At 42.7% G+C, this 25259-nt stretch overlaps 1 protein-coding gene across 1 annotated transcript in view; it reads right to left on the bottom strand.

Annotated features, from left to right (window-relative positions):
- lcp2a (lymphocyte cytosolic protein 2a) overlaps window positions 1–25259 on the bottom strand; it is a 157570-nt gene that overhangs the window by 5988 nt on the left and 126323 nt on the right. Inside the window, exons 16-18 of the mRNA XM_043703923.2 lie at window positions 19514–19643; window positions 8034–8074; window positions 776–876 (exon numbers count right to left, since the gene is read on the bottom strand). Of these exons, the coding sequence (XP_043559858.1) occupies window positions 776–876; window positions 8034–8074; window positions 19514–19643 (272 nt within the window). The remainder of the gene's footprint in view (window positions 1–775; window positions 877–8033; window positions 8075–19513; window positions 19644–25259) is intronic.

Raw genomic sequence — 25259 nt, 5'->3', positions numbered from 1 at the left:
TGGGTGAAGGAGGGGACAGAGTGATGGGTGCATGAGGATCAGACTGGTGGGTGGGAAGTAATGATGGCCAGTGGAGGGAAAGGATAGAGTCCAGGTTGATGAGAGTGATGGTTCAGTGAGGGGATGAAGGGATAAAGTCCCGCATGGGTGAGGAGGTAGGATGGCAAGTGAATAGGGTGGTAAATGAGGGAGTGTGGTGGAAGGTGGTAAAGGGAATGAGGTAGCAAGTAGATAATGGGGTCTCCAAGGTTGTAGCAGGGTCAGGTCTGTGGAGGAGATGGAGGTCTGGTAGTGGGGTTACAACTGAGTGGAGTTGCTAGGGGTGCATGTTTATGTGGATATCAAGCTATGTAATTAGAATGGCCACCCAGGAGTTAGAAGTCGTGTTAATTTCTCTTATATTTCATGGGTAACTATCTGGGTAAGTCAGTCAGAACCCTCCAAAGTCTTGTACTCAAATTGAGAGGAGCAGCTGGGATCTTTTCAGAGGGTTCCAGATGTATGGTAATTGTTTATCAGAGGTTTACATTTCCCAGGCAATTCCTTCACATAAGTGCATCAGTCTTGCTAGAGGTCCTGATGTGCATCTTTCAAGGTATGTCCAGTCTCTGACCCTCTGACTACCATAAGATCTGGGCCATTATCTTTTGGGTGACCCAGCTGCTGGGAACAGGTGATAGACGGTTGGTGCTGCTGCTATTTGGAGTGAACAGTGAATACAATAAATTTAAAAATATAAGAGAATGATCATCAATATAGTGTACTGTTTCCCTACCTGTTCCTGTGGTGCTGGTGGAATTGGCCGTCCTTTATTGACCGGTAAAGGCAAAGGTGGTCTGGGGTCACTTGGACCTCTTGAGAAAGATTGGTTGGTTTCTGTGGACACAAAACAAAGTCAGTTGATCACATTGTGGTGGTGTCGTCACAGAACAACTGTCGAACTGATACAAACCACAACAACTGCTCAGATATGTTTTTCATAGGATCATACGACACAGAAGGAGACCATTCAGCTCATAGAGCCTGTTCTGTTTCTCTGATGATGTTTTCCAATAGCTGCATCTGTTTTTATCCCATGACAATTTTTTTTTTCCCTTATCATGCTTCTAATTTTCATTTTTAAGTCCCACCACCCTCTCAGATAATGCATTCCAGATTGTAAGAACTCGCTGTCAAAAAATGATCACCCCACCTCCCATTTGTCAACAGTGAATACAATAAATGCAAAAAGTAAAAGCTAGGAAAACTCAATAAGGGAGAACAGGTGAGAAGGATATGTTGAGATGAAGAAAGATGGAGGGAGGCTGTTGTGGAGCATAAACATCCAGCATGAAGAAGTGTGCTGAATGGTCTGTTTCCTTGCTGCACATTCTGGACAAATTTATGTTATAGCCATGAATTTGAGTGCTCTGGTTACTAAACTTCCCATCAGTGGAAGGTTTTTCTTATTTCCTCCACCTAAACATTCACAAACCTGATCTCCCTTACTAACAGCACAACAGGTGCATCAGCAGCACATGGACTGCAGCAGGTCAAGAAAGCAAGTCACCACCACCTTCTCAAAAGCAACTGGGAAAAGGGGGGAGGTAGCAATATGAACAGCGATGGCCATTTGACAAGAATGAATTTCTAAAATTCATAACAGGCAGTTCCCGGGTTGCAGACGGGTTCTGTTCAGCAGCCTGTTTGCAATTTTATTTGTATGCAACTTGTAACACAATGCAAGGCAATGTAAAGCAGCTGTTCATAAGGACAGAAGTGTTCATCACTCTTACACCTCTGTTTGGATTTGAATTTATAAATACAAGCGTTCGTAAGTTGGATATTTATAAACTGGGACTCCCTCTATTTTACTTTTTCCTGCCTCCCCTTCATATACACAATTTGGCCATCTCCCTGAACCAGATCGGGAAGAAATTTTGAGGTGGCTGTATGAAGCACCCCTCATGATGTGGTGTTTCTGACTCATCTGTTCTTCTCCTTGCTGCCCTGAGACAGTGATGGCTCTTTGCTTGATCATGTTTCAACCTCCAACACTGACTCCAAATAGTTCTGATTCATATAATTGTCATACAACGTTGACTGACCACTTCCTCACAAGGAGCCTGATTCAGTCCTCAGTTGTAAAGCCAGCAAAGAACTGATGGATAAAGACTGAATCCAGGAGCTCTATCAATGAAAGTTGTTGTTACATAGAGAGGAGCATCATAGATTATGATTTCTGAATGGTTTTTAGACATAGAGTCATAGAGATGTACAGCATGGAAACAGACCCTTCGGTCCAACCCGTCCATGCCGACCAGATATCCCAACCCAATCTAGTCCCACCTGCCAGCACCCGGCCCGTATCCCTCCAAACCCTTCCTATTCATATACCCATCCAAATGCCTCTTAAATGTTGCAACTGTACCAGCCTCCACCACATCCTCTGGCAGCTCATTCCATACACGTACCACCCTCTGCGTGAAAAAGTTGCCCCTTAGGTCTCTTTTATATCTTTCCCCTCTCACCCTAAACCTATGCCCTCTAGTTCTGGACACCCCGACCCCAGGGAAAAGACTTTGTCTATTTATCCTATCCATGCCCCTCATAATTTTGTAAACCTCTATAAGGTCACCCCTCAGTCTCCAACGCTCCAGGGAAAACAGCCCCAGCCTGTTCAGCCTCTCCCTGTAGCTCAGATCCTCCAACCCTGGTAACATCCTTGTAAATCTTCTCTGAACCCTTTCAAGTTTCACGACATCTTTCCGATAGGAAGGAGACCAGAATTGCATGCAATATTCCAACAGTGGCCTAACCAATGTCCTGTACAGCCACAACATGACCTCCCAACTCCTGTACTCAATACTCTGTCCAATAAAGGAAAGCATACCAAACACCTTCTTCACTATCCTATCTACCTGCGACTCCACTTTCAAGGAGCTATGAACCTGCACTCCAAGGTCTCTTTGTTCAGCAACACTCCCTAGGACCTTACCATTAAGTGTATAAGTCCTGCTAAGATTTGCTTTCCCAAAATGCAGCACCTCGCATTTATCTGAATTAAACTCCATCTGCCACTTCTCAGCCCATTGGCCCATCTGGTCCAGATCCTGTTGTAATCTGAGGTAACTGTCTTCGCTGTCCACTACACCTCCAATTTTGGTGTCACCTGCAAACTTACTAACTGTACCTCTTATGCTCGCATCCAAATCATTTATGTAAATGACAAAAAGTAGAGGGCCCAGCACCGATCCTTGTGGCACTCCACTGGTCACAGGCCTCCAGTCTGAAAAACAACCCTCCACCACCACCCTCAGTCTTCTACCTTTGAGCCAGTTCTGTATTCGAGTGGCTAGTTCTCCCTGTATTCCATGAGAGCTAACCTTGCTAATCAGTCTCCCATGGGGAACCTTGTCGAATGCCTTACTGAAGTCGATATAGATCACATCTACTGCTCTGCCCTCATCAATCTTCTTTGTTACTTCTTCAAAAAACTCAATCAAGTTCGTGAGACATGATTTCCCATACACAAAGCCATGTTGACTATCCCGAATCAGTCCTTGCCTTTCCAAATACATGTATATGCTGTCCCTCAGGATTCCCTCCATCAACTTGCCCACCGATCTATAGTTACCTCCTTGTCTTTACCTCCCTTCTTAAACAGTGGCACCACATTTGCCAACCTCCAGTCTTCCGGCATCTCACCTGTGACTATCGATGATACAAACATCTCAGCAAGAGGCCCAGCAATCACCTCTCTAGCTTCCCACAGAGTTCTCGGGTACACCTGATCAGGTCCTGGGGATTTATCTGCATTTAACCGTTTCAAGACATCCAGTACTTCCTCCTGTGTAATCTGGACATTTTGCAAGATGTCACCATCTATTTCCATACAGTCTATATCTTCCATATCCTTTTCCACAGTAAATACTGATGCAAAATATTTATTTAGTATCTCCCCCATTTTCTGTGGCTCCACACAAAGGCCGCCTTGCTGGTCTTTGAGGGGCCCTATTCTCTCCCTAGTTACTCTTTTGTCCTTAATATATTTATAAAAACCCTTTGGATTCTCCTTAATTCTACTTGCCAAAGCTATCTCATGTCACCGTTTTGCCCTCCTGATTTCCCTCTTAAGTATACTCCTACTTTCTTTATACTCTTCTCAGGATTCACTTGATCTATCCTGTCTATACCTGACATATGCTTCCTTCTTTTTCTTAACCAAACCCTCAATTTCTTTAGTCATCCAGCATTCCCTATTACTACCAGCCTTCCCTTTCACCCTGACAGGAATATACTTTCTCTGGATTCTTGTTAACTCATTTCTGAAGGCTTCCTATTTTCCAGCCGTCCCTTTACCTGCGAACATCTGCCTCCAGTCAGCTTTCGAAAGTTCTTGCCTAATACCGTCAAAATTGGCCTTTCTCCAATTTAAGAACTTCAACTTTTAGATCTGGTCTATCCTTTTCCATCACTATTTTAAAACAAATAGAATTATGGTCGCTGGCCCCAAAGTGCTCTCCCACTGACACCTCAGTCACCTGCCCTGTCTTATTTCCCAAGAGTAGGTCAAGTCTTGCACCTTCTCTAGTAGGTACATCCACATACAGAATCAGAAAATTGTCTTGTACACACTTAAGAAATTCCTCTCCATCTAAACCTTTAACACTATGGCAGTCCCAGTCGATGTTTGGAAAGTTAAAATCCCCTACCATAACTACCCTATTATTCTTACAGACAGCTGAGATCTTCTCACAAGTTTGTTTCTCAATTTCCCTCTGACTATTGGGGGGTTATAATACAATCCCAATAAGATGATCATCCCTTTCTTATTTCTCAGTTCCACCCAAATAACTTCCCTGGATGTATTTCCAGGAGTATCCTCCCTCAGCACAGCTGTAATGCTATCCTTATCAAAAATGCCACTCCCCCTCCTCTCTTGCCTCCCTTTCTATCCTTCCTGTAGCATTTGCATCCTGGAACATTAAGCTGCCAGTCCTGCCCATCCCTGAGCCATGTTTCCATAATTGCTATGATGTCCCAGTCCCATGTTCCTAACCATACCCTGAGTTCATCTGCCCTCCCTGTTAGGCCCCTTGCATTGAAATAAATGCAGTTTAATTTATTAGTCCTACCTTGTCCCTGCCTGCCCTGACTGTTTGACTCACTTCTGTTCTCAGCTGTACCCATCTCAGATCGATCTCTTTCCTCACCAACTCCTTGGGTCCCAACCCCCCACCTTACTAGTTTAAATCCTTCCAAGCAGTTCTAGCAAATTTCCCTGCCAGTATATTAGTCCCCTTCCAATTTGGGTGCAATCCGTCCTTCTTGTACAGGTCACTTCTACCCCAAAAGAGATTCCAATGATCCAAAAATGTGAATCCTTCTCCCATACACCAGCTCCTCACCCATGCATTCATCTGCTCTATCCTCCTATTCCTGCCCTCACTAGCTCATAGCACTGGGAGTAATCCAGATATTACTACCCTTGAGGACCTCCATTTTAAATTCCTGCCTAACTCTCTGTAATCTCCCTTCAGAGTCTCAACCTTTTCCCTTCCTATGTCATTAGTTCCAATGTGGACAATGACCTCCTGCTGGCCCCTCTCCCCCGTGAGAACATTCTGCACCTTCTCTGAGACATCCTTGATCCGAGCACCAGGGAAACAACACGCCATTCTGCTTTTTTTCTGCTGGCCACAGAAGCATCTGTCTGTAACTCGAACTACAGGATGTCCTAACACAATTGATCTCTTGGAACCCCTCGTTGCATTAGAGCCAGTCTCAACACCAGAAACTTGACTGTTCGTGCTACGTTCCCCTGAGAATCCATCACCCCCTACATTTTCCAAAGCAACATACCTGTTTGGAATGGGTATATCTCCAAAAGACTCCTGCCCTAGGTGCTGACCTCTCTCACCCTTCCTGGAGTTAACCCATCTATGTGACTGTATCTGAGACTTTCCCCCCTTCCTATAGCTGCTATCCATCACATAATGTTGCTGTTGCAAATTCCTCATCGCTTCTATCTGTCTTTCCAACCAATCCACTTGATAGGATAAGATTCTCATCCAACAGCATTTATGATCTGCAGTAACCCTTAAACTCTCTTTAAACTCCCTCATCTGACAAGTAGTACATATCACTGCAAAGGCCATTTTTGCTCCTTCATAATCTACAGACCCAGAAAATAACACCGTCTTGTTCCTCTACAAACACTGCCCCAGGTTAAATTAATAGCTATGGCTTATATTTTAGATTTAATCAAGAGACTTATCTCCAAAAACATATAATCAAGAAAGAATCCACTATACTCACTACTGCAGCCTTTCTCTTGGACAGACTTAAAACAACAATTAACTTATCTGATTCTGTGCTGTGAACTTCGCCCAACAGTTCCTTCAAGATTAGTTGTGCATTTCACTGTTTGTTAATTTTCCCAGATGCACTCCGATGTCTAGCGATACATGAATTCAAACAGCAAAGGCGGTAACTGTGCAGGTTCTCGTTCTCTCTCTCTCTCGTTCTCTCTCTCTCTCTCGCTCTCTCTTGCACTGACCTCATCATGTGCTTCCTTTGTCTGCTCTTCTCCCTTTTAAACTGCTGTTGTTTTGACTTTTTTTTCCAAAGTTCCAAAACAATGCAACAGCATATTAAACAGTAATTGCTGCTCCTGGAATGCGAGGAAATCACCTCCAACACCTAAAATACTTCAAAAAAAGGAGCACTCTTACAGCCAGAAATTTTTCCCATCCTCCATCTTGGATTAGAGTCAATGGAATGATAAATCAATTGAGGTCTATACTTGAGTGGCCATTCTGTTTTAAACCAATTGTGTAAGTGGGCTCCAATCTTTTGCCTTGCCTTAATCAAGGCAAGGATCAACATCATTTAGGACGGTTCAGTGGTTAACACTGCTGCCTCACAGTGTCAGGGACCTGGGTTTGATTCCAGCCTCGGGTGACTGTCTGCATGGAATTTGTACATTTTCCCTGTGTCTGCGTAGGTTTCTTCTGGGTGCTCTGGTTTGGTCCCACAAATATACGGGTTAGATGGATATGGCCATGCTCAAGTGCCCACATTTGTCTAGGTTAGATGGATTAGTGATCGGAAATACAGGGATAGGAAAATGGGGTTGCGACTGGGGGGGTGCACTTTGGAGGTTTGATATGGATCTGGTGGGCTGAATGGCCTGTTTCCAGGTTGGAGATTTTCTATGGATTCTATGGGTCAAATTGCCTGCTTCCAAACAGTGAAAATTTTAGATCAGATTAGATTACTTACAGTAAGGAAACAGGCCCTTCGGCCCAACAAGCCCACACCGACCCTCTGAAGAGCAACCCATCCAGACCCATTCCCCTATATTTACCCCTTCACCTGACACTACGGGCAATTTAGCATGGCCAATTCACCTCACCTGCACATCTTTGGACTGTGGGAGGAAACCAGAGCACCCAGAGGAAACCCACACAGACACGAGGAGAATGTGCAAACTCCACACACACAGTTGCCTAAGGCGGGAATTGAACCTGGGTCTCTGGCGTTGTGAGGCAGCAGTGCTAACCATTGTACCACCGTGCCACCCACTTCTATGATTCTATCCTGTGATCATTAAAATAGAAGAGGTTTGTTCATAGTGAGTGGTTTTGAAATGCTTTAAATTAATTCTAGGTTTTTACAATGACTAAATCCCCAAGAAAAGTCCCCTCATAAAATATTTGCTAAAGATATTCTATAAAACACTTGATGCTAAATTATTTCCTCAAATGTTGATCCAGTAATAGTACACACGAGAATGAACTTTATCTGAAATCGATGTTAGCATTGTTGAATATTCGATTTCAATCAAAATCCCCTTTAAATCCTTGCATTCGTAAATTTATAAGAGTTTTCATTTGTACAGTGTTTCACAATCTCAAAATTTTATGAATCATTTTTGAGCAGCCCTCCTTCAGTACTGCACTGATTAAACTAGGAATCAACTTCTTGATAAGACAATGAGGATTTTAAGCAAAAATAAATGAAAGAGAAGCTGACAAACATATCTGTACCTTGTTGAAAACGTGGTGGCAGCGAGCCACTTGGTGAAAGACTGGTCATAAAATGGAGAAAGAAAAATAAAACAGAATGTTAATTAGACAGCAACAAACAAATTGTCGACTGGACACAATAATGCTGAAAAGAGAAAATGATTTTTAAAAATAATTAGCTTAACTGTGCTAGTCAGCAAGTGATGACAGGGAGGCAATGTCCTAATGGTATTATTACTAGACAACTAGTCCAGTGGCAGAGGTAATGTTCTGGGAACTGGATTTGAATCCGGCATGGCAGATGGTGGAGTTTAAATTCAATAAAAATCTGGAATTAGGAGTCTAATGATGACCGTAAAACCATTGTCAGCAAAACCTAGATGGTTCACTAATTTTTTGGGGGGAAACAATCTGTCATCCTCACCTGGTCTGGCCTACATGTGATTCCAGACCCACAGCAATGTGGTTGACTCTTAACCACTCACTGGAAATTAGAAGTGGGCAATAAACAGCCAGCAGCACTGGCATCTTGGGAACGATAAAAGAAAAATTAATTTCTGGTTCCAGAAGTCATTGCCAAGCAATGGTGGACAATTAAAACACTAACTGGAGAAGGAACTCCACAAATATCCCTATCCTCAATGATGGAAGAGCCCAGGACATCAGTGCAAAAGATAAGGCTGAAGCATTTACAACAATCTTCAGCCAGAAATGCCGAGTGGAAGGTCCTTCTTGGCCTCCTCCAGAAGTCCCTAACACACATTATAGGGTGGCACGGTGGCTCAGTGGTTAGCACTGCTGCCTCACAGTGCCAGGTACCCAGGTTCGATTCCAGCCTCGGGTGACTGTCTGTGTGGAATTTGCACATTTTCCCTGTATCTGCGTGGGTTTCATCTGGATGCACTAGTTTCCTCCCACAATCCAAAGGTTTTCAGGTTAGGTGAACTGGCTATGCTAAGTTGCCCATAGTGTTTAGGGATGCCTAGGTTAGGTGCATTAGTCAGCCGTAAATATAGGGGAATGGGTCTGGATGGGTAACTCTTCAGAGGGTCAGTGTAGACTCGTTTGGCTAAAGGGCCTGTTTCCACACTGTAGGGATTCTATATATATAAAAACACAGCTGACTGTCCTCAGCTATATATTTCACAGGATATCAGACAATGGCTGAAGACATCATAAGGTCAGATTTGTTGATGACTGCAAAAGTAATGGACCCTGGCAACATCTTTATTAGTCCTACAATCTTATGCTCCAGGACTAGCCACACATTTAGTCAACATGCTCCAATACAGCTAAAACACTGGCATGTATCTGACAGTGTGGGAAATTGCCCAGGAATGGGCTGTACACAAAGAAAGCAGCCAATTACTGCCCTATCAGTTTATTGTCAATCATCAGTAAAGCGATGGAAAGTGTCATCAATAGCACTATCAAGCAGCCCAGCAATACCCGGCTCAGTGGTGCCCGGTTTGGGTTCCACCAGGGCTCCTCTGCTCCTGACCTCATTACAGCCTTGGTTCAAAGTTGGAAAGAAAGGATTCCAGAAGTGAAGTGAGGTGAGAGTAACAGCTCTTCATATCAAGGCTGCAATTAGCCCAATGTGGTGTCAAGGAACTCTCGCAAAACAAATCAATGGGAATTACTGCGGACAAGTAAATAAAGGGTAATTTGGTGATGAGATACTGAACTCTGTTATTCCAGTGGCAATGGGAGAAAGTAATATGTGCCTGAAGAGCATTCACTTGCAACAGTCATCTTGGAGTTGGGGGAGGCATTTCTTGCATTATCCCTTTATTTAGGAACCTTTACTCAATTGATCCTGCTGTCAAAGACTGGGCCCAGTGTGTGGAACAAATGTGATTATTTTTTCCCCAGGCAAATAACATTGGGGGTAGATAAAAAGCAATGAGTATTCCTTCTGACTGCTTGCAGACCTGCAGCATTTTTGGTTTTAAGGGGCTTAAGTTTCCCAGAGGCACCAGACACTAAACCTTCCAAGAGTTGATTAAGAAATATTACAGCCCCAAACCTCCTCTATTTCTGAGATGCTATCAGTTTTATTTGGCTGGTAGAAAACTGGGGAAATCTGTATAGGGATGTTTGATGAGGTTAAGACAACTGGCAGAGGCGTGTGAGTTTGGATTAACCCTGAATGAGATGCTGAGAGACTGTTTTGGTATGTGGGGTTAGTAATGTGACCATTCGGAAGTGCCTACTAGCTGAAGCCCAGCTAGATTTCAAACAGGCACTAGAACTGGCTTTGTCATTAGAAAAGGCGGCAAATGGAGTATGGGACCTACAGGGCATCCCAATGGAAGTGGACACTCTCACCTGTCTGACTGAGCTTGGGGAACACCACTTGAGTGCAGGCAATCACAGAGCCTCACGCAGAGCAAATCCTGAGCAGATGGACCCTCTGCCAACCCACAGCAGTGCTAATTGCCAGAAACAGTGACAAGAGTGGGCAGAACTCCACAAAAAAGCTAAACTTGGCCAAGTGGCTAAAAGGTTCTTCAGGATCTGAGATGGCAAGCCATTGTAGTTGCTGCCCGAACGTGGACTTGAGACAGCAACGGAGCCCTGTAAGGCCTGACGTGAGTAAGAAAACTCATAGACCAGTACCTAGGTGAGTTCACAACCTGGAAAGTCCCCCTACATGAGGGTTGGAACAATTAAATTGCTTAGCAACATTCAAATGAGAACCGATTAAAACTGATGTTTGATTAAATGGTCACCCAGTTCTCATGAATATTGATAGTGATGCAGCTGTATCTGTGGTTGCAGAATCTGTCTTTAACAAGATTCGCTGGGGCCTCCAACCTTTATGTTTGCGCAAGACCTCAGCCAGACTGAGAAAACACACTGGGGAACTGTTGCAAATTAAAAGTACGACTTCAGCTTCGGTCTCCTATGAGAAGCAGTTGGTGCTGTGACCGCTGATGGTAGAGAGAGGCTCAGGGCCAAGCTTTTGGGGCGGAAATGGTTGAGAAAGATTGGCTCAACATTTTTTAATTGGAAAATGGCTGCCTCAGTGAAGTCCTAGTGAAATACCCAGAAGCTTTTCAGGAGGGGCTTGGGATTTCAAGTTGACAATGTTGACCAGGAAGCAATTCCACAATTTTGCAAGGCCCGTATGGTGCCATTTGCCTTGTGGGCAAATGTAGAGGTGGATATTAGGAGGCTGGAGAGCGAAGATATCATCAAACTAGTGCAGTTTGTGGAATGGGCTGTTCCGGTCATACCCATTGTGAAGCCTGATGGCTCAGTTCACCTTTGTGGGAATTTTAAGCAAATGGTAAACCACTTTTTGCAGCTGGATAGATACCTGATTCCTTGCACAGAGGATTTGTATGCAAAGTTGGAGAGGGTGAAGTTGTCCTTTACGAAGGTGGGGGTGGATGAAACGACAGCAAGGAACACCAATGCTGGCCACGTGGCTCTTCTAAGCAAGAGAGGCAGTTTAATTCAGGGGATGAAGTTTGGTGCTAGAATCATGGGAATGGCCCTGTATGTGTACAATGTGAGGTTGACGTGTCGTCAGGTACTTAAAAATTTCGGGTAGGTGATGCAGTCCTGAACAAACATATGGATCACCTGAAAGCTGTTACCTTTCAAACAGGACAGCAAAAAAACATACCTGGCCCCTCAGAGCAGCCAGAAGGGCTGTCAGAAACCATAGGTTCTCTCTCTCTATCTCATGTCGAGGAAACCTCAGAGTTGGAGATGGATGTAGCCTTGATATTGTTACCGTTGGAAGAAGAGGAAGAAACCCTACTGAGATGGTCTGGACGCAAGTGATGGGCTACGATCTGGTACACATCGTCCGTATTTCAGTCCAACTCACAGGAATTGGACCTGGGGCGAAGTCTCGCAGGAAAAGCTACAAGACCAGGCCTTCATCTCCAGACTTGGGGAGGAAGTGATGTAGTGATTGGAACCAGGTGGATTTGCTGACTATGAGGTCCTTGATTAGGATTGTTAACCTGGGTCAATCAGGAAATCCTGGCTGACAAAAATTAACAGGGGATTTAGAATCTCCTCTGAGCTGGTCAGCCACAGCCAGTGTGGATGGACAAGTAAATAAAGGGGGACTTGGTGACAAGATACTAGCCTCTGTGCAGTTTTCTCACTGTGCCTCTCACAATTTTAAACACCTCATCATGCCCCCTCTCGATCTCTTCTGTTCCAAGGAAAACCAATTGCAGTCTGTCCAATCTCTCTTCATAACTGAAACTCTCCAGCCCAGGCAATATCCTGATAAATTTCCTCTACACCCTTTCCAGTGCTATCACATCCCTCCTTTGTTATGCATTCCAGAACTTCACGCAATACTTTAGCTGTGGCTTAACTAATGTTTTATACAGTTCTAGCCAGCATAACATATCCCTTCTCAGCTATTAGATGAGATTACTTACAGTGTGGAAACAGGCCCTTCGGCCCAACAAGTCCACACTGCCCCGCCGAAGCGCAACCCACCCATACCCCTACATCTACCCCTTACCTAACACTATGGGCAATTTAGCATGGCCAATTCACCTAACCTGCACATCTTTGGACTGTGGGAGGAAACCGGAGCACCCGGAGGAAACCCACGCAGACACGGGGAGAATGTGCAAACTCCACACAGTCAGTCGCCTGAGGCGGGAATTGAACCCGGGTCTCTGGCGCTGTGAGGCAGCAGTGCTAACCACAGTGCCACCGTGCCACCCATAAGGAACAAGTGTACATGCATGCATGCTAAGGTCCCTTTGATCCTCGGTGCTTCCCAGGCTTTTGTTAGTGTCATGAGTTAATGAGGATTCAATACAGTAGATGTTATCTCCATGGACTTTAGCAAGACCTTTAACAAGGTGCCACATATATGTTGTTGAGTAAGGTTAAATCTCACTAGATCCAGGGAGAGCTAGCCAATCGGATACAAAATTGGCTTGATGGTAGAGGTTGTTTTTCAGTTTGGGAGCCTGTGACCAGTGGTGTGCCACAAGGATTAGTGCTGGGACCATTACTATTTGTCATTTATATAAATGATTTGGATAAAGGTTTAATAGGTATGATTAATAAGTTTGCGGATGACATCAGGATTAGTGATATGGTGGAAAGCGAAGAAAGTTATCTAGGAATGCAGTGAGATCTTGATCAACTGGACCATTAGGCTGAGGAATGGCAGATGGAGTTTAATTTAGATAATGCATTTTGATAAGGCAAACCAAGGCAGGACTTACACAGTTAATAGTTGGACCCTGGGAAGTGTTATAAAGAAACCCCGGGTTACAGGTTCATACCTCTTTGAAAATTGAATCGCAAATAGACAGGATAGTGAAGAAGGCTTGCTCTCATCTATCAGAATATTGAGTTTAGGAGTTGGGAATGTCTTGTTGCAGCTGTACAAGACATTGGCTGAGGCCGCATTCGGAATACCATGTGAAGTTCTGGTCGCCCTACTAATCAAAGGATATTATTAAACTAGAAAGTGTGCAGAAAACATTTACTAGGATGCTACCTGGGTCAGATGGTTTGAGTCATAAGGAGAGGTTGGGTAGACTGGGACTTTATTCCTGGGAGTGTAGGAGACTGAAGGCTGACCTTATAGATGTCTGTAAAATCAGGAGAGGCATAGATAAGGCATATAGCTGACAGCTTTTCCCCATGATAGGGGAGTCTAAAACTAGAGGGCATAGGTTTAAGGTGAGAGGGTACAAAAAGGTCTGGAGGGGCAATTTTGTCACATAGAGGGCGGTGTCTGGAACAGGCTGCCAGAGGTTAGTGGTGGAAGTGAGTATAATTTTGTCATTTAAGAAACATTTAGACAGGTACAGGGATGGGATAAGTATGGAGGGATATGAACCAGATGGAACTAGTTTAAATTGTGAAAACTGGGCGGCATAGGCAAGTTGGGCCGAAGGGCATGTTTCCATGCTGTAAACCTCTATGACTTTACCATTCATCACGTATTCCCCTGCCTTGATTATACTATCCAAGTGCATCACCTCAAATTTATCTGGATTGAATTCCATTATCACTAAATCAGCCAATCTGACCAGCCAGTGGCAGGGCTGGGTTCAGTTGCATGGAAAATTACAGAAAAAGTTAAAGGGAACAGGGCTCAGGAGAAGGTTATTCAAGTTACCAGAACAATTAATAGGACAGACAGTACAGAAAGGGTCATGAATCTAACTTCAGGCACAGCAGATAAGGGTCGACTAATAAGAAGGGATGGGAGATCAACACAGGACTAAGGATGTAATATTTCAATGCGTGCAGCATATAAAACAAGGTAAATGAGTTTGTAATTGGTGAGTATGATGTTGTGGGCATCAGAGATATGTGGCTACAAGGACATCAGGACTGGGAATTAAATATCCAATGATATGCAGCCTATCAGGAGGACAGGCAGTTGGGCAGCAGGGATGGGTTTGTCTTGTTAGTAAGAAATTAAACTAAATCAAAAGCAAGAACGATATAGAGTCTGAAGGTGTAGAATCTGTGTGGTAGAGTTGAGGAACCGCAAAGGAGAAAAGTCCCTGATGGGAATTATGTATCAGCCCCATAACAGTAGTGGAGACGTGGGGCAGAAAATAAATCAGGAGGTAGAAAAGGAATGTAAGAAAAGCATTATTATAATAACCATGGGGACTTCAATATGCACGTGGACTCGGAAAATCAGGTTGGTTGTGAATCCCAAGAAAAGAAATTTGTGGAATGTCTGGGCAATGGATTTTAGGAACAGTTGTGGTACAGCCCAGGTGGAATCAGGCAGTTCTGGATTTGGTGATGTGTAATGAGGCAGACTTGATTAGGGAGCTTAGGGGTCAGTGACTATAATATGATAGAATTCAAACTGCAATTTGAGAGGGATGAGTTTGAATCAAATGTAATGGCATTACAGTTGAGTAAATGTAGCTATAAAGACATGAGATAAGAACTGGGCAGGTATGATTGGAAAGGAAGCCTAGCAGGAAAGATGCTGGACAGCAATGGCAGATGTTTCTGGGGGTAATTTGGGAGGCACAGCAAAAATGACAAAAACATATTAAGGGTAGAATGAGGCAACCACAGCTGACAAGGGAAGTCAGCAGTAGGTAAAAAACAAGCATACAATGTGGTGAAGATTGGTGGGAAACCTCTAAAAACCAGCAAACAACAACTAAGAAGGCAATAACGGGGGCTGAACATGAAAAATGGGGGTAAACTAGTTAATATAAAAGATGACATATAAAGGTAAGAGGGAAGCAAGTTGGACATTTGACTGCTGGAAAATGAGAATCGAGAAGTGGGCAACAAAGGAGCAACGGAGAAACTGAATAGGTATTTTGCGTCAGTCTTCATGGCTGAAGACAGCAGTACCATACCAGAACTTCATGAGAGGCAGAGGTAAGAATAGTGGCCATTAGAAAGGAGAAGGTCCTGGGGAAGCTGAAAGGTCAGAAGGTGGATAAATCATTTGGATGGATGGCACTCCAGAGTTCTGAAGAAGATAGGAATCACTGGAGCCAGGGAGGATTCCATAGGAGAGGAAAATGGCTAATGTAACACTCCAATGGAGTCCTTGGAAGAGCATGGTAAGCACAGTTTCACCAAGGGGAGGTCATCTCCAACAAATCTGTTAGGATTCTTCGAGGAAGTAATGGACAAGTTAAATCAAGGACAGCCAGTGGGTGTGATCTATTTGGATTTCCAGAAGGCCTTTTGACAAGGTGCTGCACGAATAAAAGTCTATCGTGTTTGTGGCAAGGTACTACCATGGGTAGAGGATTGGCTGATTGGCAGAAGGTAGAGAATAGGGATAAAGGGGTCTATTTCAGGATTGAAGTTGTTGACTATTGGGGTTTTGGAGGGATCTATATTGGGACCACAATTATTCATGTTCTATATTCATAATCTGGATGAAGGAACTGAGGGTATTGTTGCCAAGTATGCAGATGACACAAAGACAAAGTGGGCCACATCAAAAGCACTGCCCTCATCTATACACCTGGTCATCTCTTTAAAAAAAATTCAATCACATTGGTCAGACATGACCTCCCATTTCTAAAATCACACTGATAGTTCTTGTTTAGTCCCTACCTCTCCAAACACAGATTAATTCTGTCCCTCAGGATTGCTTCTAATAGTTCCCCCACCACCAAGGTTAGACTAATTGGCCTGTTGTTTCCTGGTTTTGGAGTTCCCGTTTCCCTTTTTGTATAATGGAACCACACTGACTGTCTTCCAGTCTTCTGGCATCTCTCTTTTGGCCACAGAGGAATTGAACATTTTTACAAGCACTCCTGCTATTTCCTCCCTTGCCTCACTCAACAACCTGGGATACATTTCATTCAGCCTTGAGACTTATCTACTACCAGACTGCTAGACCACTCAGAACCTCCTCTCTATCTATGCTAATTTCTTTCTCCCTGATTTTTACACCTGTATTGTAACTCTTACAAATGAACACTGACACAAAATATTCATTTAGAACTCTACCTACATCCACTGGCTCAATACACAGGATACCATTGTGGTCCTTACTGGGGCTTAATATATCCCTTGTTACCCTTTTACACATAAAATAAGGGTAAAACAACTTAGGATTTTCCTTTATTTTACCTGCCATTGTCCTTTTTATCCCCTTTAAGCTCTCCTAATTTCCTTTTTAAGTTCCCTCATGCACACTCTATACTCTGAAGGCTTCTGCTGTTTTGAGCTCTCAGTATTTGCGACGAGTCTCCTGTTTTCTCTTCATCCAATAACCCTTGATATCTATGGTTCACAGGATTTGATAGTCCCACCCTTTATCTTTATAGGAATATGTTGGCCCTGTACTCTCCATATTTTCTTCTTGAACTATCCGGCTGTTCTGAGTCAGATTTACTTGAAGATATCTGCATCTAGTCTACTGTGACCAAATCATATCTATTCTTATAAAGTCAGCCTTCACCCAGTTGAGAACTTTGATTTCAGACCCATACTTGTTTTGCCCATAACAATCTTGAATCTAATGGAATTATGACTGTTGTTTGCAAGTGCTCCCCCATTGATACTTCAACCACTTGTCCAGCTTTGTTAACTAAAATTAAGTCCAGAACCACAATCTCTTTTGTAGGGCTTTCTATATACCTGCCTAAATAACTCTCCTGAATGCATTTAGGAATTCTACTCCCTCTTAACCTTTCTATGATTAATGTTGGGGAATTCCTTACTATCATTACCCTATTAAAAAACATTTGCCTACATGACTGCTCTTCTATTTCTCTCATGCTGTTTGGGGGCCTATTGTACAATCCCAGCAATGTTATTGTACCTTATTGGTACTTACATTTTGCCCATACAAGCTTCACTTGAGGAGCCTTCTAAGATGTTCCCTCCTTACTGCAGAAACAGATTCCTTGATCAATATTGCAGTTATCCTCCTCCTTTGCCTCCATCCCTGTCTCGCCTGAAGATACTTTATCCTGAAATATTGAGCTGCCAATTCTGTCCCTCTCTCTGTGACAGCAATGATATTGTATCCCATATTTTAATTTGTGCTTTCAACTGATCTGCCTTGTTTGCCAGACTCCTTGCATTAAAATAATTATCATCCAACACTTGCCAAACTCCCTTTCCCTTACCTGGCCTAGAATTTCTCCAGTCTCTTGACTTACTTGCTATCTCTTCTAATTTTGGCCATTCACCTTACACTGCTCAACACTGCATCTAGATCCCACCGCAAGGTGCCAAGTTAGTTCAAACATTCCCCAACAGCACTAACAAAGTTCTATGTAAGTATGGTGGCTCCTTTCTGGTTCAAGAACAACCACCTGCCCTATACAAGTCCTACCGCATTCAAAAACAGTCCCAATGTACGAGAAATCTGAAGCTCTCCCTCCTGCACTGTCTCTGCAGCCCTGTCCTACCGCATTCAAAAACAGTCCCAATGTACGAGAAATCTGAAGCTCTCCCTCCTACACTGTCTCTGCAGCCCTGCATTTATCTCAATCCCAGACTTCTCTTCAGAAGTTCCTCAGGGTAATGTCCTAGCTCAACTGTTTTCAGTTGCTCAACAATGACTGTTCCTCCATCAAAAGGGGTCTTGATCAATTGGACCAATTGGCCAAAGAGTGGCAAATGCAGTTTCATTTGGATAAATGTGAGGTGTTGCATTTTGGTAAGATGAACAAGGGCATGACTTATACAGTTAATGGTAGGGCCCTGGGATTGTTGTCAAATGGAGAGACCTAGGGGTTCAGATACATAGTTCTTTGAAAGTTGTATCACAGGTTGACAGGGTGATAAAGAAGGTATTTGGCATGCTTGCCTTCATTGCTGAAACCACTGAGTATAGGAATTGGGTCGTCATGTTGTGGTTGTACAGGGCATTGGTGAGGCCACTTTTGGAGCACCATGTACAGTTTTGGTTACTCTGCTATAGGAAGAGTACTATTAAATTGGAGACAATGCAGAAACGGTTTACCAGGATTTTACTTGGACTGGAGGGAAGGCTAGGACTTCTTTCACTGGAGCATAGGAGGTTGAGGACCTTAGAGGTCTATAAATCCATGAGGGGAATAGATAAGGTGAATAGTAAAGGTCTTTTCCCTTGGGTATGGGAGTTCAAAACTAGGTGGCATATTTTTTAAGGGAGGGGAGAAAGATTTAAAAGGGACTTGAGGAGCAACTTCTTCATACAGAAGATAGTTCATATGTAAAATGAACTGACAAAGTATGCAGGTACAATTACAACATTTAAAAGACATTTGGACAGGTCCAAATGTCCTGAAAAGGAAAGGTATAGGGGGAGATAACCAAACACAGGCAAATGGGACTAGTTAAGTTTGGGAAAGCTGGTTGGCATGGACAAGTTGGACTGAAAGGTCTGGTTCCCTGCTGCTTGACTCAATGACTCTATAAGTGGGAATGTTCTCTGTTCAGGGCACAAATGTGACTCATCAGACACTAAAGCGGTCCATGTCTTTATGGAGCAAGACAAACACCCAGCTTGGGCTGACAAGTATAAAGTAACATTGATTCCATACAAGCACCAGGCACAGCCATCTTCAAAACAAGAGAATTTAAATGTCACCTGTGATATTCAATGGCATTACCATTACTAAATACTATTCCTAAATTATCAGCGTTATCACCATTGAGTAGAAACTGTACCAAGACAGTGTAAATACTAAAGCTACAAGAACAGCATAGTGGAAGGCAATTCTGCACTGAGTAGCTCACCTCCTGACTCCCTAAGCCTTCCACCACCCACAAGGTACAATTCAGGAGTGTGATGGAATACTCCCCATTTGGAGGGTAGCTCCAAAAACAATGAAGAAAGCACCAAACAAGATTTGGCAGCTTGCTTGATTGCCACCATATCCACCAGTGATGTGTAACAGCAGTGTGCACCACCTACAAGATGCAATTAGGGAAAAGCGACAAATGCCAGTGACCTTACATTTCACAAAATCATAAAAACAAATTTGTTAAAACTTTTTACTCTGATATGCTCTTAGTGGTCACATGTAGGAACACTGCTGGCAAAATACCTGTCTGGATTGGCAAGCTGGTTCCCTCCAGAGAAGTTGGGCTTTGGTCCTGGTCTTGGAGTTCTGTACGGGAATGTGTTGGCATTCAAAGCAGAATCAACTGGTCGAGGTAATGGTCTCTGAGGAAAATCTAAAGGAGAATTAGACAAAACAGGTTCAGTATTGGCAAGTAGACTCTACATTCTGGAATCTAACATTTATACTTTCACAGAGAAAACTGCAAATATCTCTTTTACAAGGAAGTTTTTTTTCTCCCTAATACACTAAGTAAGGAAGGATTAAATCATTGAGCACATTAAATTGTGTTGTTTAACATTCTGCAGTCAATTTTCCAACTAATGCTCTGTTTGAATGAAAACTTCATGTGAAACAGGTCAGATTCAACTTCTGTGCACAGGGAATTTTAATCCAATGTCTTTATTTATATGTGCGAACAGTTGTCTCAGAAAATAGACATTTTCTATGTGAAGGTGCTGACTGTGTTTTTGGCAGTTGTACCTGTGGTATCTGAGTATGTCAAGATTAATGTCTGGGCCTGGATGGATTTCACCTCTCATATTGATGAAGGGAGTTAGCATGTGACTGAGAGACTTGGAGGGAGAATGAGCATGGTTTCAGCCTTGCAAGACCTAGTCATGTGGAGCTTTTATAGGACCTTAATACATAATAAACCAGATGTTGGTAGAATGTATCAACAATTCAGTCATCACTCCAAAACCAGACCAACGACATACAATCTGGAGGAACCCATAACATTGAAAATTCAACTTTAAAGACAATCTGAAAAAATGGCACCAGGACTGCAGGTCTATAAAAAGACAGTTGAAGACTTTCAAACTTGCTATATAGGTGAAGTGGAAGCAGAGAGAGTCAGAACAAAATCAGCTTTCAAAATTATCCAAACTACACCAAAGCAGCTTGGTAAACTGTAAAGAACATCATAATCCAGTAAACACAGACTTTATATCGGAGAGTTATGTAAAGTTTGTGAATCTGGTGAGCAGCTCTTAAAAAGGATGAAAATTGATTTTAACAACACACTAGTCAGGTAGCATTGGGTAAATTAGATCCCAAACATGTGCTTAAAATAAAAACTCAGTGGTTCTGATCCAAGGTCGATGCCATTAGAAACAGCAACTGCGAGCTAGCAAACAAAATAAAAAATGATTGCAAATACTTAATACTCCATCGTAAGGGAGTGAAGGGATTATTGAAATAATTTAAAGCAAAACAATTTGTAATGGTTTTGCATATTTTAAGAAATACCAATTTCAAATAAGGTATTTCTTAGTGAGAGACAGCAGTATCTGGATGAGTCAGTGTGAAGCTGAGCAGCACAGAAAAGCTTTCAATAGCGGAAGGAAAATTAAAAATTTTACATAAACTGCCTAAAAGCTGAGGAAAAAAAACACACATCCTAAATTTATACGACCAAAAGTTTCAGACATTTGGAAGGACTAAATCAAACATAAAACTGGGGACTTTGGAGAAAAGGATTCTTGTGAATTGCTTCAAGATTGGACAGCAAGTCTGAAGTTGAACAGGTCAACACATTACTCCATAGCTACAGCAGCAGATGATGTTAATACAGAACAGGAAATTAATGAGATTTCTGATAAATGTGAGAAGTCTTAAAAACCATTGACAACTATCTCAAGCTGATAAATAAGATTTTGAGACAGACAAATTAATCAAAAGGGTCCAGAAACCAAGCAAATCAGTAGTTCCTTTTATTAGTACCCTTTAAAATATGTGAGTATAGAGACCAAAAATCATATTTGAAAAATGACCACACAGTAATTGATAGTGCTGATGACTCCCTGTCAGATGCAATCTAAGGTTGACCTCATTCCAGGACAGCAAACAGGGCGATAGAAGGAAGGTGAAGGCCGAATGGTAATATCACTGCAGTCTTAATTCAGAAATTTAATCATGTTTTGGAGACTCAAGTTTGAATCCTGCCACAACACATGGTGGAATTTGAATTCAACAAAAAAATTCTGGAATTAAGAATATTCCGATGAGCTTGAAACCATTGTTGATTGCCAGAAAAACCTGGCTCACTAATGTCCTTTAGGGTAGGATATCTGCCATCCTCATTATAGTGATTGTAATAAGGTAAGACAGGTGGACCTAATAACAATTGAGTTCCCTGACTGGAGCTGTTAATCTTAATCTTCAGAGAGCGCTTTTGGCTCGGTGTTCCCACATCTTGGCATTTCATTTTATCTGTGGGTAGCGACCTAGTGATCTGACGGCCCAGCACTTTTTTTAAAATGGCGTTCCTAGCAGCAGTTTTTCTTCAGGGGCTTTCAACCCAATGGAGTGGCATCCCTGCATTTCGGGTTTTCATCCCAATGTGTCATTCTCATCCTGGATCCATTTTCTTTGAGACCTGGTGCCTTTAAATGAACTTTGATGATCTTTGTCTTATATTTACTTAATTTTATAATTTATGATTTTACCATGGCTTCTGTCAATATAGGTGCCATGGAAGGGCAACTTAGACCACTTTTCATTGTATTTTTCTTGTAAAAATACATATGACAATAAATTCTAAATTCTAATCTGATCCAATTGGAGAGCTCTAGCCGACAGATCAAAACAGGAGTGTTAGGTATTCTGACAATTTGTCTGCTGGCTCTGAGGGAGCTGGATAAGTGACAAGGACTTTCCACGTGTAATTAAGAGTGGCTTGGTGATGGGATATTGACCTTTGTGGAGTTATTTCAGTGGCAACAAGAGTAAAGAACATTCCTGAAGAAACTCGCTTGCAACACTTGCCTTTGAGTTGGGGAAAGCATTTCTGGCATCCTGCTGTTATTTGGGAAGCTTGATTCGTTTGACCCTGCCAAAGATTGGGCCCACTATTTGGAAAGAATGTATTATTTGTTTCCAGGCAAATGACGTTGGTGCATATGAAAAGTAATGAGTAATTCTCCTGACCAGCTTGCGGATGCATAGCTTTTTAGGTGATTAGGAGCCTAACTTTCCTGGAGGTGGATACTAAAATCTTTCAAGTGTTGACAGATTTAGTTAAGAAATTTTATGGCTCCAAGCCTCCTCTAGTTCTGAGACACTATCATTTTTACTTGTAATTTGAGAACCTAGGGAATCTGTATCATAATTTTTGACCAGGTTAAGATGACTGGCAGAGACAAGCGATTTGGTTTAAGATGTTGAGAGACTGATTGGTATGTGGGATTAATGATGTAATCATATAAAACTCCCTACAAATTGAAGCCCAATTAGACTTCAAATAGACACCACAACTGACTTTGTCATTAGAAAATGTGGCAAGTGGACCACATGAGTTGCAGGGAATTACGATGAACGTGGGCACCCTCGCCAGTCCAAGCTTGGGGAACACCACTTGAGTGAAGGCAATTGCATAGCCTCACTCAGGATATGTCCTGAACAGAGGGACTCTAGGTCAGTCCACAGCACAACCCCAAAACAAAGCCAAGCCTCACCCAAATGCTTAAAATTTCCTTCAAGATCCAGGCCGGCAAACCATTGTAGTTACTGCCGGTATGCGGCCTTGAGACAGCAAATGAAACCTACTGGACCTAAATAGAGTAAGAGAACTCATAGGCCTGTATCCAGGAGAGTGCACACCCTACAAAGCCCACCTGTATGTGGTTTGGAACCGTCAAATTGCTTAGTGTCATCCAAATCAGAACAATTCAAAATAACTATCTGGTTAAATGGTCATCTGGTTTGAATTGAGTCCAATATAGCCATTTCAGTGCTTACTGTGATGATGCTGTAGCTTTAATGGGTTATTCTGTCTTGGTTTTTTTTAAAGCGAGGTTTTAAGGCAAAGGTGCTGACCAGTCTACCATAGCCACTCGGATAAACAACTTTTAAGACCTTGGTTTTTTTTTTAAATTGGAACAATAGAAACAACTTATATGGTTGCGGGCAGCTCACATAGACCAGATTTTTTGTTTTAGCTTTCAGCAGTTGATGTTGTGGGTTTGAAGAATTGGAAGCTTTCTTTTCCCTCTCTCAATTACAGCCAAAAGCTGAGGGTTCTCTTCCTAAGCTACTAGATTGCATGTGAGACAAAATCTGTTTCCCTGAATTTGCCTTTTTACCAATGGGTATGTTTGTGAAATGTTACTGGATTGAAACATTTATTCTATCTATTATATTATTCTATTAACTTTTCCAACAGAATTAAGACATTCTAAATTCCTCTTTCTTTGGTGGTATTTTATTACAGTGCTTAAATAAATTGTGTTTTGCTTAAAGTTGAGTAGTTCGATGAATTGAATTACATCTGGAAAACAGCATGTTAAATTTGTCTTTAAAATAAGAAAAAGTTAGGGTCTAGACTATCTTAAAATACTTTGAGGGTGTCTGGTCTGCTTCATAACATCACAGAGTAAGTCTTTAACAAAATTCGCCTCTGGACTCCAACCCTTTAGGTTCACACAAGACCTCTGTTAGACTTAGAGCCTTTACAGATTAAGGGCGCAAATTCGGTTCCGGCCTCTTATGAGAAGTGGTTGGTTCAGTTACCACTGATTGTAGTAAAAGGTTCCCTCCCAAGCTTGACCAGATGAAACTGATTGAGAGTGATTCACCTAGATTAGTTCAACATATTTTGATTAGAAGATGGCTGCCTGAATAAAGCCCTAAGGAATACCCAAAAGTTTTTCAGGAAGGTCTAGGGACTATCAAAGGAGCCAAGGTCACCTTGCATGTTGACCAGGAAGCAATTCCATGATTCTGCAAGGCCCACCCAGTGCCACTTGTCTTACAGACAAAATGCAGAGACAGAAATTAGAAGGCTGGACAACAAAGGAACCATTAAAGAAGTCCAGTCTGCAGAATGGGCAGCAGCAGTCGTACTGATTTTGAAGTCGAGAGTGTGGTGCTGGAAAAGGACAGCAGGTCAGGCAGCATTCGAGGAGGAGGAAAATCAACATTTTGGGCAAAAGTCCTTCATCAGGAATGAGGCTGGGAGCCTCGGGTGGAGAGATAAATGGGAGGGGGTGGGCTGGCAGGAAGGTATCTGAGAGTGCAATAGGTGGATGGAGGTTGGGGTAATGGTGATAGGTCAGAGGGGAGGATGGAGCAGATAGGTGGGAAGCAAGATGGACAGGTCATGAGGACGGTGCTGAGCTAGAAGGTTGGAACTGGGATAAGATGGGGGGAGGGGAGATGAGGAAACTGGTGCCATGGGATCCCGAGGCGGAAGATGGGCTCTAATACTAAGTGTGTATAATTACAAGTTTTTTGTACTGTCCAGGAGGCCAAGACGTGAATGCAGATGGATTGAGCTGCCTCCCACTAGCAGATATAGTACCAATATCAGAGCTGAAAATGTGTTGCTGGAAAAGCGCAGCAGGTCAGGCAGCATCCAAGGAACAGGAGAATCGACGTTTCGGGCATAAGCCCTTCTTCAGGAATGAGGAAAGTGTGTCCAGCAGGCTAAGATATGTGGAGCTTGTTCAAGGAGCAAGTATTGAGTGTCCTTGATAAGTATGTACCCGTCAGGCAGGGAGGAAAGCGTCGTGTGAGGGAGCCGTGATTTAATAAGGAATTGGAATCCCTTGTTAAAGGGAAGAGGGCGGACGATGTAAAGATGAGGCGTGAAGGTTCAATTGAGGCGATTGAGAGTTATAAGGTAGCCAGGAAGGACCTGAAGAGAGAGCTGAGAGCAGCAAGGAGGGGACATGAAAGGTCCTTAGTTGGTAGGATTAGGGAAAACCCTAAGGCTTTCTATAGGTATGTC

Source organism: Chiloscyllium plagiosum, unplaced genomic scaffold (assembly GCF_037043375.1).
Source record: "Chiloscyllium plagiosum isolate Xiang-an unplaced genomic scaffold, Cpla_swu_hap1 HiC_scaffold_16, whole genome shotgun sequence".
Classification (NCBI taxonomy): Eukaryota; Metazoa; Chordata; class Chondrichthyes; order Orectolobiformes; family Hemiscylliidae; genus Chiloscyllium; species Chiloscyllium plagiosum.
Note: the sequence above shows the minus strand (reverse complement) of the source record. Positions and strands in the feature narration are given on the sequence as shown.